The sequence below is a fragment of the Plasmodium vivax genome, chromosome 3 (assembly GCF_000002415.2).
Source record: "Plasmodium vivax chromosome 3, whole genome shotgun sequence".
Lineage (NCBI taxonomy): Eukaryota > Apicomplexa > Aconoidasida > Haemosporida > Plasmodiidae > Plasmodium > Plasmodium vivax.
In genome coordinates this window covers 418,580-431,585 of record NC_009908.2, presented here as the reverse complement: position 1 = coordinate 431,585, position 13,006 = coordinate 418,580, and the positions used below count along the sequence as shown (strand labels likewise).

General features: G+C 53.2%; 4 protein-coding genes across 4 annotated transcripts, besides 9 other annotated features; 2 read left to right on the top strand and 2 right to left on the bottom strand.

The window, feature by feature from the left end:
• Window positions 1-247: 247 nt before the first annotated feature.
• Window positions 248-308: a microsatellite.
• A 99-nt stretch (window positions 309-407) lies between these two features.
• Window positions 408-437: a microsatellite.
• Window positions 438-493: 56 nt separating this feature from the next.
• On the top strand, window positions 494-3,559 carry PVX_000620 (hypothetical protein, conserved; the record flags this gene model as incomplete). Its single annotated transcript, XM_024731228.1, has 1 exon — window positions 494-3,559. One exon carries the CDS (start codon window positions 494-496, stop codon window positions 3,557-3,559), a length of 3,066 nt encoding a protein of 1,021 aa, XP_024586922.1.
• Window positions 3,560-3,595: 36 nt separating this feature from the next.
• Window positions 3,596-3,618: a microsatellite.
• Window positions 3,619-3,885: 267 nt separating this feature from the next.
• Window positions 3,886-3,920: a microsatellite.
• A 343-nt stretch (window positions 3,921-4,263) lies between these two features.
• On the bottom strand, window positions 4,264-8,055 carry PVX_000625 (hypothetical protein, conserved; the record flags this gene model as incomplete). Its single annotated transcript, XM_024731227.1, has 1 exon — window positions 4,264-8,055. Exon 1 carries the CDS (start codon window positions 7,414-7,416, stop codon window positions 4,264-4,266), a length of 3,153 nt encoding a protein of 1,050 aa, XP_024586923.1. The 5' UTR covers window positions 7,417-8,055.
• Window positions 6,704-6,771: a microsatellite.
• Window positions 7,863-7,901: a microsatellite.
• Window positions 7,913-7,934: a microsatellite.
• Window positions 8,056-8,090: 35 nt separating the features above from the next.
• Window positions 8,091-8,117: a microsatellite.
• Window positions 8,118-9,264: 1,147 nt separating this feature from the next.
• On the bottom strand, window positions 9,265-10,588 carry PVX_000630 (phosphopantothenate--cysteine ligase, putative; the record flags this gene model as incomplete). Its single annotated transcript, XM_024731226.1, has 1 exon — window positions 9,265-10,588. Exon 1 carries the CDS (start codon window positions 10,228-10,230, stop codon window positions 9,265-9,267), a length of 966 nt encoding a protein of 321 aa, XP_024586924.1. The 5' UTR covers window positions 10,231-10,588.
• Window positions 10,589-11,049: 461 nt separating this feature from the next.
• PVX_000635 (hypothetical protein, conserved) lies at window positions 11,050-12,987 on the top strand (the record flags this gene model as incomplete). The annotated part of the gene is made up of 1 exon (XM_024731225.1): window positions 11,050-12,987. The coding sequence occupies one exon, from the start codon at window positions 11,050-11,052 to the stop codon at window positions 12,130-12,132; it is 1,083 nt and encodes a 360-aa protein (XP_024586925.1). The 3' UTR covers window positions 12,133-12,987.
• Window positions 12,248-12,274: a microsatellite.
• Window positions 12,988-13,006: the final 19 nt, after the last annotated feature.

Here is a 13,006-nt window from a genome sequence, read left to right as displayed (position 1 = left end):
ATGCATGCCCGAATGCGCGGTGGCACGTTCGAACAAACGTCGGCGCAAAAATGCGGGGCGGGTAGGTAGTCTCCCTCACCCGTAGAATAGTGCAATCTGGGCAACGCGTGGATGCTCGCCCGCTCTGCGCTGTGACGGGCCCTCACCCAATTGTTTTCCATCGGTGCGGGGCGAAGCAATCGTCCGCGGGGGAGTCACCATAGGGAAAAAAAAAAAAGAAGCCAACAAGCAAAGAAGCAAGCAAGCAAAGAAGTCAGCAGGTAAACGAACGAACGAGCAGTTCAATTTCGCAAGGGATCACCTAAACTGGCAAATGTAGGCGTATTCCCGCACGGGCGGTTCAGAGGCATCCCAGCTGAGTCAAGTACCCCACGCGGGAAAAAAAAAAAAAAAAAAAAACAAAAAAAACATAGCAAAACAGAGCAAAACATAGCAGGGAAGGCATATTAGCCACCCCCGCGGTACTCCCTCTTCCACGCGAGGACCCACCGACATGGAGGCCAAACTGAAGAGGAAGAAATTTCTGAACAACCTGCAGCACAACATCTGCAGGAACTATCGTCTGTACCAACATGACTTCTACGAGCAGTTCGACAGGTTCCTTTTCAACTACGGCGTGGTGCTGCTGAACCCGTTTAGGAAAAACGATTTATTCTGCAGCCAGCTCTCCTTCCTCAGCTACACGGTTCGCTTCTTCAGCGAGGAGGCGGGGCGCGGCGGAGATGAAGAAGTGGAGAGGCGCAGCGAAGATGGGGAGGTGGAGAGGAACAGCTCAGACGGTGAAGCAAGCCTCGGGGGAGACGATGAAGCAACCCTGGGGACAGAGGACGACCCCGCGGAGGAGGCGCTCCGGCGCGTGGACCTCGAGGCGAAGAGGAAGGAAATCTGGGACACGGTGAAGAGCAAAGCGGAGGCAGAGGGGGGAGACGCAGCCAAGAGGAGGAGAGAAGCGGAGATAAAGAGACTCAGGGAGGAGAACCCCCTGCTCCCCTACGAGGATCTAAATGAATATATAAATCTGCTGATGGTGAGAGATAAGGACGGGGTAAACTTCGCGGAGGAGCTCTTCTTCCTCGTTTCTCAGTTGCTAGTGAAGAGCAAGCACAGCCTGTACGTCACCGTCCTTCTAAGCATTTTAAAAACGTTGCGACAGATAAGGAGGAAGATAAACCTGCTGAACTACCTGCAAGTTTTGGTCTTCCTCAGCGATGTGAATCTGAGCAAGGTGAAGCAGTTCCTCTTTAAGAGCGTCGTGGAGGCGATCGTGCAGGTGCACCGGGCGCCCAGAAGGGGCTCCACCGGTGTGGGGCGAAATGGGGCAGGTCCCTCTTCATCACAACGAAGTGCGGTCGGCCCCCCCTCCTCGCAGCGCAGTTTGGCAGGCTTCTCTTCCTCACTGCGCGCCGCGCCGCGGAATGCCCCAAAGCTGGGGGAGCAAATCCTGCTGCTGCTGCACGAGGCGTACGTGGAAAACAGCCAGCGGAAGCGCATCCAGAGGAAGTACGCCGGCTCCGTTGGTAGCGATCCCAAGGGGGACTGCCCAACGAAGGGGGACTGCCCAACGAAGGGGGACTGCCCAACGAAGAGGCACTCCCCAACGAAGAGGCACTCCCCAACGAAGAGGCACTCCCCAACGAAGAGGCACCACCTCCTCGGCGTGCCCACCACGGAAAGCGTCAACAACTTGGCATGCAGCGTCCTCATGGAGTTAATAAAAAAAAACATCTACGTGAATAAGAGGAACGTAAATTTCCTATGCGAGGGGATATTTTATAAAAATGAAAAAATCGTAAAGTGCATTTGCTTGGGGCTGCTGGGCAAGCTAAATAACAAAGAGTTTGTAATTCGAATGGCAAAGGAAAAAATAAATGCCAACAAACAGGTGGAGGATTTAAAAAACATAAGCAATCAGACCCACCAGAAGATGACGAAAGCTAAGATAAAGAAGCTGCACTTGAAGAAGGAAAAAATTTTGAGTAGCCTACATAGGAGTAACAACAAAGGCTCCTCCTCCACGGATGATGATCTGCCAGACAGCAATCAGGGGAGACGGAGTGACCATCTCCTCTCCCATAATTCCAACTACCTTTTCATCGATTTGCTGTTCGACCCCCACTCCTTCGCCAACAACGTCTTCAATTTGATATGCACCAAGTATCGCTCCAGCCATGGTACCGTCAAGTTGCTCCTCCTGAACATCCTCTGCAGAATACACCAGCGCAATCAGATCGTCGAGGAGAACCTATTCCTCTACTATGAGAGCCTCCTTCGAAATTTAAAAAGCAAAACGATATTGCCCAAGTACCTCTCCACGTTTATACAGTGCCTACATGGACGCACCCCCTCACTGTACGTTCAACGAGTGGTCCATTTGTTAATTAAAAAGTTTTTGCTAGACAATTTGTCCGAGGAATTCATCTACCTCATCATCAACACGATCATTGAAATTATTGCCAAGTGCCCCGACTGCCTAGACGAAGAGGTGTTCGAGTGCATCATCGTTTTTAGGGATTATAAAAATAAAAATATCGCTTCCCTCATCAGACGGTTTGTTAACCTCTGTAAGGACGTCAACCCGGGGGTGCTCGATAGGAAGTTCCTCGACAGGAAGACGGCCCTCCTCATGCAGCGCCGCAAACTTTGCAGCGAGGCGGGGCGCGCGCCGGACGCGGGCTCGCTCCTCCGGTACTCCTACCTGTTGGAGGCGGCGGGGGGGGAGCAGCAAGATGAAGAAGAGGAGGAGGAGGAAAACGAGGAGGAGGAAGAGATTGAGGATGGAGAGGAGGAGGAGAACGGGGAAGAGATTGAGGATGGAGAGGAGGAGGAAGAAGCGGAGGAAGGAGAGGAGAACGAGGAAGGAGCGGAGGAGGAGGAGGAGATCGAGGAAGATAGCGAGGAAGAAGGTGATAAAGACAGCGAGAAAGACTGCGAGGCAGAGAGCGAACGACGGAGCGGTACGGAGGAGGGCCAGGAGGACGCCCCCGCAGATAGACCTACCGCCCACCCGCTCGACAAGCAGGCGAAGAAGGCCAGGCGCAGAGACGCCAAGGTGAAGGAGGAGCAGCGCATCCTGCGAGCCAACGAGCAGATCCTAAGCGAGAAAATCCTGACGGACGAGGACTTTAGAAAACTCAAACGAATGAGGGACTACATCACGAACAACAAGAAGGTGCTCCTGACAGATCTGCAAGACATCTGCAACGCACAGTACAGCGAGGAGGACTCTGGAAGCAGCGCCGACGAAGGCACAGAGAAAATCATCACCCATGAGGACCTACTGCTCAAGAGGAAAATAAAAAAACAAGAACTGATGAAGGTGAAAATGAAAATGAAAAAAAACAGCCAAAGTGACAATCGATTTAAAACCAACAAGGAAAAGGAGAAAAGGAAGTCGGTCATGATGTTGGCGCAGAAGCTGAGGAGGAAGAAGAAGAACAACGCGGCTGTGCAGTACGGCAAGATTAAGAAGAAGCTCAAGGGGAAGCTGGCCGCGCGGGCCAAGAAGAGGGGAATCCTGCAGAAGCGAATTGCCAAGAAGTTGAGCAGGCGCCGCCGCTAGGGGCACGAAAAAAAAGAAAAAAAAAAAAAACACATAAAAAGGTAAGTAGCACAAAAAGGTAAGTAAAACAAAAAAAGAGTTAATCGCAAAAACGTTAATCGCAAAAATGACCAGCGGGGGAGCTTGACTTCCCCCGCAGACGGGCCAAGTGACCACTTCGGGAGTGCCCCTCTTTGCATCGCCTCCTTGCGTCGCCTCTTTTTTTTAAAAACCGTTCTGAACACTTCTACAAGGGAGAAAAAGTAAAATTTAAAAATGTTTGTTTTGTATGTACACGTGGGGACTGTCTCTGCGGTGAAAAAGAAGAAAAAAAAAAAAAAAAAAAAAAAAAAGGAAGGAAGGAACGAAGGAAGCGCCTGAGCGAACTGGCACTGACTTGCGCGTGGAGCTAGAAAGGGGGGGGAGGAAAAACGGGAAAAATGGAGATAACTGTGTGTGGGGCGTCGCGACCGGGTGAAGATGCGGGGCGGGCGCTTTTCCCCACGATAGGGGTGTCTGTCCTGCGTTGTTTCTGGGAGAAGTGCGTCTAGGTGCGAAGGCCTGCGTGGTTGTGTCTGCCTTTTCATGCATTTGCTGATGGCGGATGGCGGCGTCGTCTGAGGGCGTCCTGCAAGTCGGTTGGGAAGCCGCCGCTCCACAGCGTCGATCTACAACATCCGCTCACGCTGCTTCACGCCGCGTCACACCGCGTTACTCCGCCCCCCTCAGGCGTCGTCGGAGCAGTCCGAGTAGGTCAAGTTGCCCATCTTCAAATTGACGTTGAAGAGGGAGGAGTGCGTCTTCTTAAAGTTGTATTTGACGTCCTTAAAGTTCCTGAGGAGGAACTTCTTCTCGCTGTAGTAGTTGGCCTCGATGATGTTGGCGCCGAACTTGCGGCCGCTGAGCTCCTTCCTCGCCTTGGTGGCCGCCTCGATGGTTTCGAAGTAGATGAAGGCGCAGCCGATGGACGTCAGGTCGTAGTTGGGGTGGGTGCGGTCCTCCTCTGGGGCGGAAGCGGCAGGTGGGATGCCAGCAGGTGGTGTGCCAGCAGGCGGGGGGGGGACTCCATCAGGTGGGAGTGCTACCTCAGGTGGGAGTACTACCTCAGGTGGGAGCACTTCCTCCGGGGGTACTTCCCCGTGGGGCGTCACTTCCAAGGGGAACGACCCCACTGGCGGGAGTCCTTCCACGCCAACCGCACTAACCGCACTAACCGCGCCAACCGCGTCCCCCCCCCTGCGCAGGTAGTCGAACGTTTCGCGCGAGAAAACCGGGAGCACCACCTCGATGACGGAGCCGAACTTCTGGCACTCAACCCGGATGTCCTCGACGATGTCCCTGTACTCACCGCTGTCTAGCAGCTCATCGAACGTTGCAATTTTGCTAAGGACTACAGCCCTCGTGGGGATCTGCTGAGAGAGGAAGGCATTCTCCGAGGACATATACTTCCTCTTTATAAGTTTATTAATAATAGGGTCACTCACAATTTCATATTCAAACTGAACCTTGTAGCTTGTATTTTGGTTAAGTATCTTCTGTGCCTGCATGGCATTTTCTGGGGTCTCATACTCCACCAATGCAATGTACGTGTCAGTCGACTCGTCTCCATCGAAGCACTCAAACCCTTTTATTTCTCCGAAGGCCTCCAATAACTCTCTTATCTTGCCCCTTTCATTGCTCTTTGAAATGTTAGAAACGCAGAGCTTCTGAAGCTTGATCATGCTCATGGGTAGGTGGGCATTCTTCATCTTCTCCTCATTTTGAAGGAAAACGGCGAAGGCCTGGAGCCCCATGACTCCCTGGGAGAGGTAGTAGTTGTCTATCGGGGGGATGGTAGCTGGTGGGATGAGGCTCGTCAGCTCCGTGGGGAAGGTCTTGGGTCTGCCGATCCGCAGGTTGTTCCCGTAGAAGTTGATCCCGTTTAGCAGCATGCAGTTGGAGGTATCCTGCAGGGTTCTAAATTCCACGAAGGCGTAGTGCGTGTCTCCCCGGATGCACGCCTTCAGGCAGATGTCTTCGCTTTGGCTCTGCGCAGCGTTTTGGCCTTGGCCCTGGCTCTGCCCCGGGTGGTCCCTCTCCCTCTCCTGCTCCTCCGGCGCGTTTTCCCGCTCCTCCCCCAGCTCGCTGCCGCTATCCTTGTTGTACAGGATGAGCAGGCACTTGTTGAGGAACTTCACGATTTCCTGCACCTCGATGTGCTGCGGGATGTTCCCCACGTAGAGCTCCCTCGCTGTCTTCTCCGCAGTTGCGTCCAGGGAGGACAGGCACAGCTCGTTAATGCCCAGAGCGCCTTTGCACAGCTGTTGGAGGGCCTGGTTGTCCAGCTTCAGCTGCCCATTCAGAAGCATGTTCAGCTGCGGCGGGTTCAAACCCAGCCCCGGTACGCCGCTGCCTAACCCTACTATAGCACTTCCCACCCCCTGGTCCTCTCCCACCGCCTTGCCCTTCCCATCCGGAGCAGCCACACTCATCCCCCCTTTAGACGCATCGGTGAGGAGCGCCGCCCCTCCCACGCTGCCACTCAGCGTAGTCAACAGGTTGCTGTTCGGCGTGGACGTCAAACTGCTCACCAAGTTGCTACCACCACCCAACGTCTTAATTAGACTCTCAATGTTGCTGGAGTTGTAGCTTTGGCTAGCTCCCAAATCGGTCTTCACTTGGCTAGCGCTTCCACCCTCGTTACTGGGTGCGCCCTTCTGACTGCTGTTGGTGTTCTCATGCGCCGCCGCAGGGGGTGTTATCCCCTCTTCGCCTTTTACATTAGCGGTGAGGTTACTCTGGTGACTCTTGGTGTCTTTCTTCCTTCCGCCTTCGTCGGCCGACTCGGGTGGAGAGTCAAATTTGTACGTTTTGTTTCTATCCCGCTTTCGCCCCCGCGACGGGCTTCTCCGTCTGGACCTGCTTCGCCTCCTGGAGCGGCTTCTCCTCCTCGATCTGTTTCTCCCCGATCTGTTTCTCCCCGATCTGCTTCTCCTCCTGGACCGGCTTCTCCCCCCCCGTTCACTACGCCCGCTGCGCCCCTCCCTCAGTCTCATGTGGGCACTCCTGCTGCGGCTTCTGTACCTCCTCCCTCGGTGCACCTCGCTACCGCCGCTACTTCCACGGCCGTCACTGACTCGCCTTTTTCCCCTTCGCCCCTCCTCCTCCTCCTCCTCCTCCTCCTCATCATCGTCCTCGTTGTCATCGCTCTCCCTCCGCCTCCTCTCAATTCGTCTTTCCCTATATCTATCAGCGTGCCTGTCGGCGTGCCTATCGGTGTATCTCTCTACGTGCCTCTCTGCGTGCCTCCCCCTGTGCCACTCCTCCGGGTAGCTCCTCTCCGGGCTCTCATACCACTCCCGACCCCGCATCCGCATTTCCACATGCCTATGCGGCGGGCCTTTAATTCTACGCTCACTACTCCTCATGTCTCTCCTTGCTGAAGGCATCTCAGGGCTTTCCCTCCTTCGTCGGACCCTCATAGGGCTTCCCCACCCTCCTCGGCTGCTACTAGAGCACCTCCTCTCTTCACTTTCCCCTGGTCTCATTCTCCTTTTCTGTTTCATCCTATGTTCTCTGTTCACCCGGGAAGAGTACCCACTGCCGCTTCTCCCCCCTCTACTATCATCACTTTCGTCATCTCCATCGTCGTCCTCCTCCTCGCTGCTGTTATTTACCATTCGTCTGTTGCGTCTTCTCCTCCCACTGTCGATGCTTCCTTCTTCTTCTTCGTCTCTCCTTCTCCTCCGACTCATCATGTCATCTCTTTCCTTCTCCACCATCCGTCGCCTCCTCTCAAGTAGCCTGCTCCTCTTGACCCTTTCATCGTCCGAGGAGCTCCCCTCCTCGCTGTGATTTTCGCTCGAGCTGCGGTACTGCTTCTTGTCCGGCACGCCCATCTTTCGGCACCCGCCTGCGTCGCTGGTCAATTGGCCAACCACTTATCTTCTCCGCTTCGTCGCTTCTCTTCTTTTGGTGCCCCCCCTGTCCTCCTCGCGGTGACCATTCATCAATCGAGCGCAACGGGTCAGAAGCCAGCGCGGGAAGGGAGGGGCGACGCATCTACATGGGCAAACGTACTCGCGTTACTCCTTTAGGTGAGTTACATGCCCACGTACAAACACAAACGCGTGAATCAGCGCGCCCGTCGTTTTGTTGCCCCTCTTGACTGGCTCGTTGAACACTATGGAGAGCCGCGCCTTCTCTTCACGTTTCTTCGCGGCGCGAAAGGAACGCTCTCTCGGTGGGTTTCTCCTACGCGTCAGCTACGGATGATGCAGTGGTCCGCGCCCGCGTAAGGTACTTTTTATGACCCCTATGTATGTATATATGTATGTATGTACATATGTATATATACGCATGTATCTTTTTTTTTTTTTTTTTTTTTTCCGTTGAGGCGAATGAATCGTGTCAACTGAGGAGACTTCCTCTCGCCATCTACATATGCTGTACCGTGGTAGAAAATAATTTTTTAATTCCTCGCTCGGTTGGGGGAATCTCCTTTTCAGTGCGTTCATCCATTCGCATGTTTGCTGGTTAGCCCATTTTTTCCCTTTTTTTTTTTTTTTTTTCCTGGTGCCCCCCCGCGTGGGGTAACCGGTACCCACGAGAATCAGATTTTGTAATCCCCAAGAGGAGCTGACTCGTTCCGGTGAGTCGCGCCCACGAGGGGAGCTGAGCAAGAAGAGCTGCCTTTTCCGCATCTCAGTGGCATGCGCTACATCGTTACTACATCGTTACTACGTTGAGTTGCCCTGCGTTGTGCTACGTTTGGCTACGCTTGGTTACTCCTTTTTACCGTTTGGTTCCCCTCCCCGAGTTCGCGTCAAACCGGAAAGGGTAAATTCCCCCGTTTGTCCTTCCCCCCACGTGAGCGTTAGCTACGATAAGGTGCTCTTCTTTGTTTTGTTTTTGCTCATCAGGGAAGGGAGAGCGGGGCTGCTACTTGCAAGGGGTTATTCTCCCGTTAACCCATTTTTACAATTTTTTTTTTTTTTTAACTGACCTGTTCAGGCGATTTTTGCACTATGCCGCTTTTTTTTTTTTTTTTTTGCTTTTGCAAATTGGCTAGTCGAGGTGGAAATGTCGTTCATAGGACAGAGTTAAATAGAGGGCGGTGAATCGGCGTGTTTAGCCTGTCCAATGAACGATATTTCGCCCCTCCTCCCAAGAAAGAAAAGAAAAACGTGGTGAAGGCTGATAGCATCCTTGTTAGGGGAGCACATCTTTCCATCAACAGCTGCGAAAACTGTTGCGATAGCAGCGGGCATATTTGTAGCCTTTTTTTTTTTTTCCCACCATGGAGGTTATGTTCATCGGGCGGGTTGCCACCCTCTTTAGAGAGTGTCCACCGCACGAGTTTCGAACAGTGGAGGAATAAAACTTTAACTGTGCAGGGAGAAGCGTTTGTCATTGGATCTCTCCCCGATAAGGGGGCACACAAATGAAGGAACCCCTCGGTGGGGACAAACATGGCGGAGCAAACAAAACTCTTATGAACAAAGGGGGTCTTCAAAATTGTGTTCATTTTGATGGGAATAGGTGGGAGTTGTCCCCCGCTCGAGGTGCTATGCCTCTACAATGTACCCCCCATCGGTCTGCGTTTTTTTTTTTTGCGTGTCAAAAGGGGGGCCTAGCTAAGGGGCAGCGCAGATGAAGACACCCATGTGGGTGGCAACCGATCGTTTCATCCAACGGCTGCGGTTGCAGCAAACTGCTTCGCCTGCAGCGAACTCCTCCGCGCGAAGCTACTGGCCCGCCGCCGCCATCCCAAAGTGCTCGCAAATGTAGCGACAGATGGCGTCTTCAATCCGCTCGGACTCATTCGAGGCCGTAAGTTTGAAGAAATGGTCTCTCCCTGTGAAGATAAAAACAGAGTTATAACGCTCATGCAACAAGTTGGCGACTAATATATCGGCGAAACGGATTCTCTCGCTCGATTTGTTTAGTAGTGCCTGCTCATCGTCTTCCAGTTTGAACATGCAGAAGTTAAGTAGGGGGAAGTACTTCCTCGTAAGCTTGTAAAATTTGGGGGCTAGCTGCATTCGAAGGGAGAAAGTTACATTCGTCTCGCTGTTTATTTTGTTGCTACTCAGTTCTGCATAGGGTATGTAAAAATCGCTCACCGCGGCGCTTAAGATGATGAGATGTGGCAGGGGGGAAGCCCCATTCGGCTTCACTTCCTCAGGGGTAGTATCCCCGATTTGCCTTCCCCTCCAGTCCTCATTGAGCAAATCGCAAATGGCAGTCAGGTAAAATCCATAGTCAAAAATAGATTCAAACGGAATACAAAGAAGATTTTGCCTGAACTGTTCATACGATTTTGCATCGTTTACCACAGCGTTGGTTTCCTCTTCTGACAAGTTCAGCGTCACATGTCCGTCCACAACACGGACAGTGTCCATCCGAGCAGCACATCTTAAGTGGCACTCGAATGGCATGAAGCTACCCCTTCGATGTAGAAAAATTACTTTTTTGTTTTTCTTTAGGAAGTACTCACACATATGTGCGCCCCTTTTTCCGGTGGAGAAATTTTCCACGTGTCTGATGGGCACCTTCTCCACTGGAACTTTGGTTCCCCCCGAGGTGATCAAAATGATTTGGCTCGCTTCCTCTCGAAGGAGTTCGCTTTGTATCTTCTTCAGCACGTCGCTCAAATCGTTTGGCCTCAGCTCGCCGGCGAAGAATTCCGGGTGCTCCGCGAGGCACTCCATCTTCGGAGAGTTGGCGGCGTGTAGCGGCGCGTTAGCGGCATGTTAGCGGTATGTTAGCGGTATGTTGGCGGCGTGTTGGCGGCGTGTTGGCGGCTCGTCGGACTGCTTCTGACTACTTCTGCTCTCTTCTTCCTCTCGCTTCTTCTGTTGGCCCCTCCTCTCCGGCAGGGTAACTAAGCACGTAAATCCGCCCATATTCGTTTCTCCCTGTGCGCGCGAATGTATCGGCTAAACGGAATCCGTGGAGGCTTGCTGGGACTTCCTCCTGGCAACCATTTTAAGTGACGGCGACTCACCTAAGGGCATGTTCTTACATGTACATTATACATGGCGCTGCGCACCCCGGCGACGGTCACGCAAAAAAAAAAAAAAAAAAAGGAGAGCTCATTCTCTGTTTAGCTTTTCCCCCAATCGATTCAACCCGTGGAGTGAGAACCCCCGACAAGCGCCCCTCATCTGATCGTATTGCATCGCATCCCATCGGATGGTGTGCGCCCGGTGAGGAACAACGGCGACTCGAGAGCGGTGACCGCGGGTGAGCGGCCAGGGAGCATATACAGCAAGAACGTTTTGCCTTTGCCTTTACTTTTGCTTTTGCCTTTGCCTTTACTTTTGCTTTTGCTTTTGCCTTTACTTTTGCTTTTGCTTTTGCCTTTTCTTTTTTTTTTTTTTTGTTTATTCCTTCGCAAGAGCTCACTGCCAAGAGCTCACTGCCAACCGTTTACTTCCCCACCGCTAACTGCTTAACTGCTAACTGCTTAACTGCTAACTGCTTAACCGTTTACTTCCCCACTGCTAACGGCTGAACCGCTCCCCCCCATGATGGGCGACCGCGTTGACCACCGGCAGTTCGACTACGTGCTGCCCATCCACGTCGACGTGGACCAAATAAACGAAGCGAACAAAACGTGCATATATGTCAGCGGCAATGTGAATCCCCACGTGTATTGCAAAAACACCAGTGGGAGACTGACCAAGCTGTTGGGGGGGGGTTACAATTACCAAGTGGAAGCTACCCCTCAGGAGGAGTCTCAACCAGCTGAAGCAGAGGAGCGGCGAGCAACTGGCACTCCTAAAGGTGGAGTCACCACCTCGGATAGAATCCTATTAGATAAGACTCTCCTGGGGAATGGCACAAACAGCGTAGTAGCCACCACGCTGATTGGCCCAACGCCAAACACGCAGATGTTCAGTAGGGGAATCGAATCGCCTCAATTTAATGTAAAGATAAAAAACACACAAGGGTTTCGCAACGATAGAGAGAAAACCCTAGAGGAAATAATTATTAAAAACTTCGAGCAGATAATAGACCAGGCAGCCTACAGATTTCAACAGTTTCATGTGCGCGTGCAGATCCTACGGGAGTGCTCATACATTTTGGCGAGCATTATAAATTCTATTATTCTTAATTTTATATACAATAACATCAGCATGAATTTCGTGGTGAATTCGGTTAACATAGGGATCGTAGACAGGGGCAAGTACGGCGCCTACGTGGCGGAGCTGGCCAGCAGAAGCGCGGCGAGGGTGGCCCCCCCTTCAGTGACTACGAGCAATCCGGGGGAGGCCACCAACCCGGAGGCTCCTGCCACCCCCCTTTACGCGGACAAACTCTTCTACCGCGATCGACAGACGTACATCCCCAAAATTATCCTGGACCCCCTCGACGAGGAAGTCGACCGGTACTGCAGCAGCGCCTTCTGCTTCATCGTCGCCCCGGAATTTCAAAAGGTCATCGCTAACATAGTAATAAAGAACTCCATCGGGATGTCCTCCGAAACGTTTGGCATCTCCAAGTGGTACGCGTGCGAGGTTTCGCGGCTTTTGCACAGCGGCATCAGGCGCAGCTACGCTTCGCACTTGCGGCGGCTGGAGACCTGCCTCGCGAGCAACTACCTCTAGGGGGGGCACGCAGTGTGGGGTATTCCAACCCGTCAGCGTTGCACCGTTTAGGGGCTACCCCCCCCGCATGCTTCTCCCCCTTCCTCTTTTTTTTTTTTTATTTTTTTTTTTTTCGTTTCACCCCGCTGTGCGCGAGGCGCTGCCGCTAAGCAGGGCGCGGTTCACTCGTATGCAGCCCTGCGTGTGTAGGCTCCCCGAAAGTGCCTTTTTTTCTTCGCCCCCGTTCACCAACAGCTTGGAAGCGCTCGCACGTTTGTAAGATAATTTTTTCCCCTTCGCTGCGTTGTTGCATTGCTGCATAACAGCGTAGTAACGTAACCACGTGTTGCCCCACCGATCTGGCCTCACCTGATGCGCCACGTGGAGAGCCCCCCTTGTGGGGTGAACGGATAAGAAGAGGAGCTCCCCTCGGGGGAAGCCAAAAATGACGGCGACTCGGCCTCACATTGGAAACTCGCCTAACCAGCGTGCTTAACACGAGAGCTCGCTCCACCCGCCTGCGAAACGGACGATGCGAGTCCCCGGGGGAAACCTCCCCCCGGCTGTGAAGCTCATCTCGGGTTGGAAGCCCCCCGGAAGCAGCCTCCCCGCCACCTGGAGGCGCCTCTTCTTCAGTCACAGCTACAGCCACGGCCTTGCTGGGGGCCTCGCTGGGGGCCCCCTCCTAATGGCCACCTCCGTGGGGGTAAAACCCCGCGCCATGTACCCACCACTTAGGGTGACCCCCCACGGAGAAAGCAGTTCCTGTGTGGAAGTACCCTCTGCACGGTTACCCCCACAAAGCTACACCAAGAGCAAAAAAGATAGCGTAGGGGAAGTGACTCCGCTCCTTTACCCCCACACGAAGAAGACCCCACTCCTTTCCCCGCCCCTT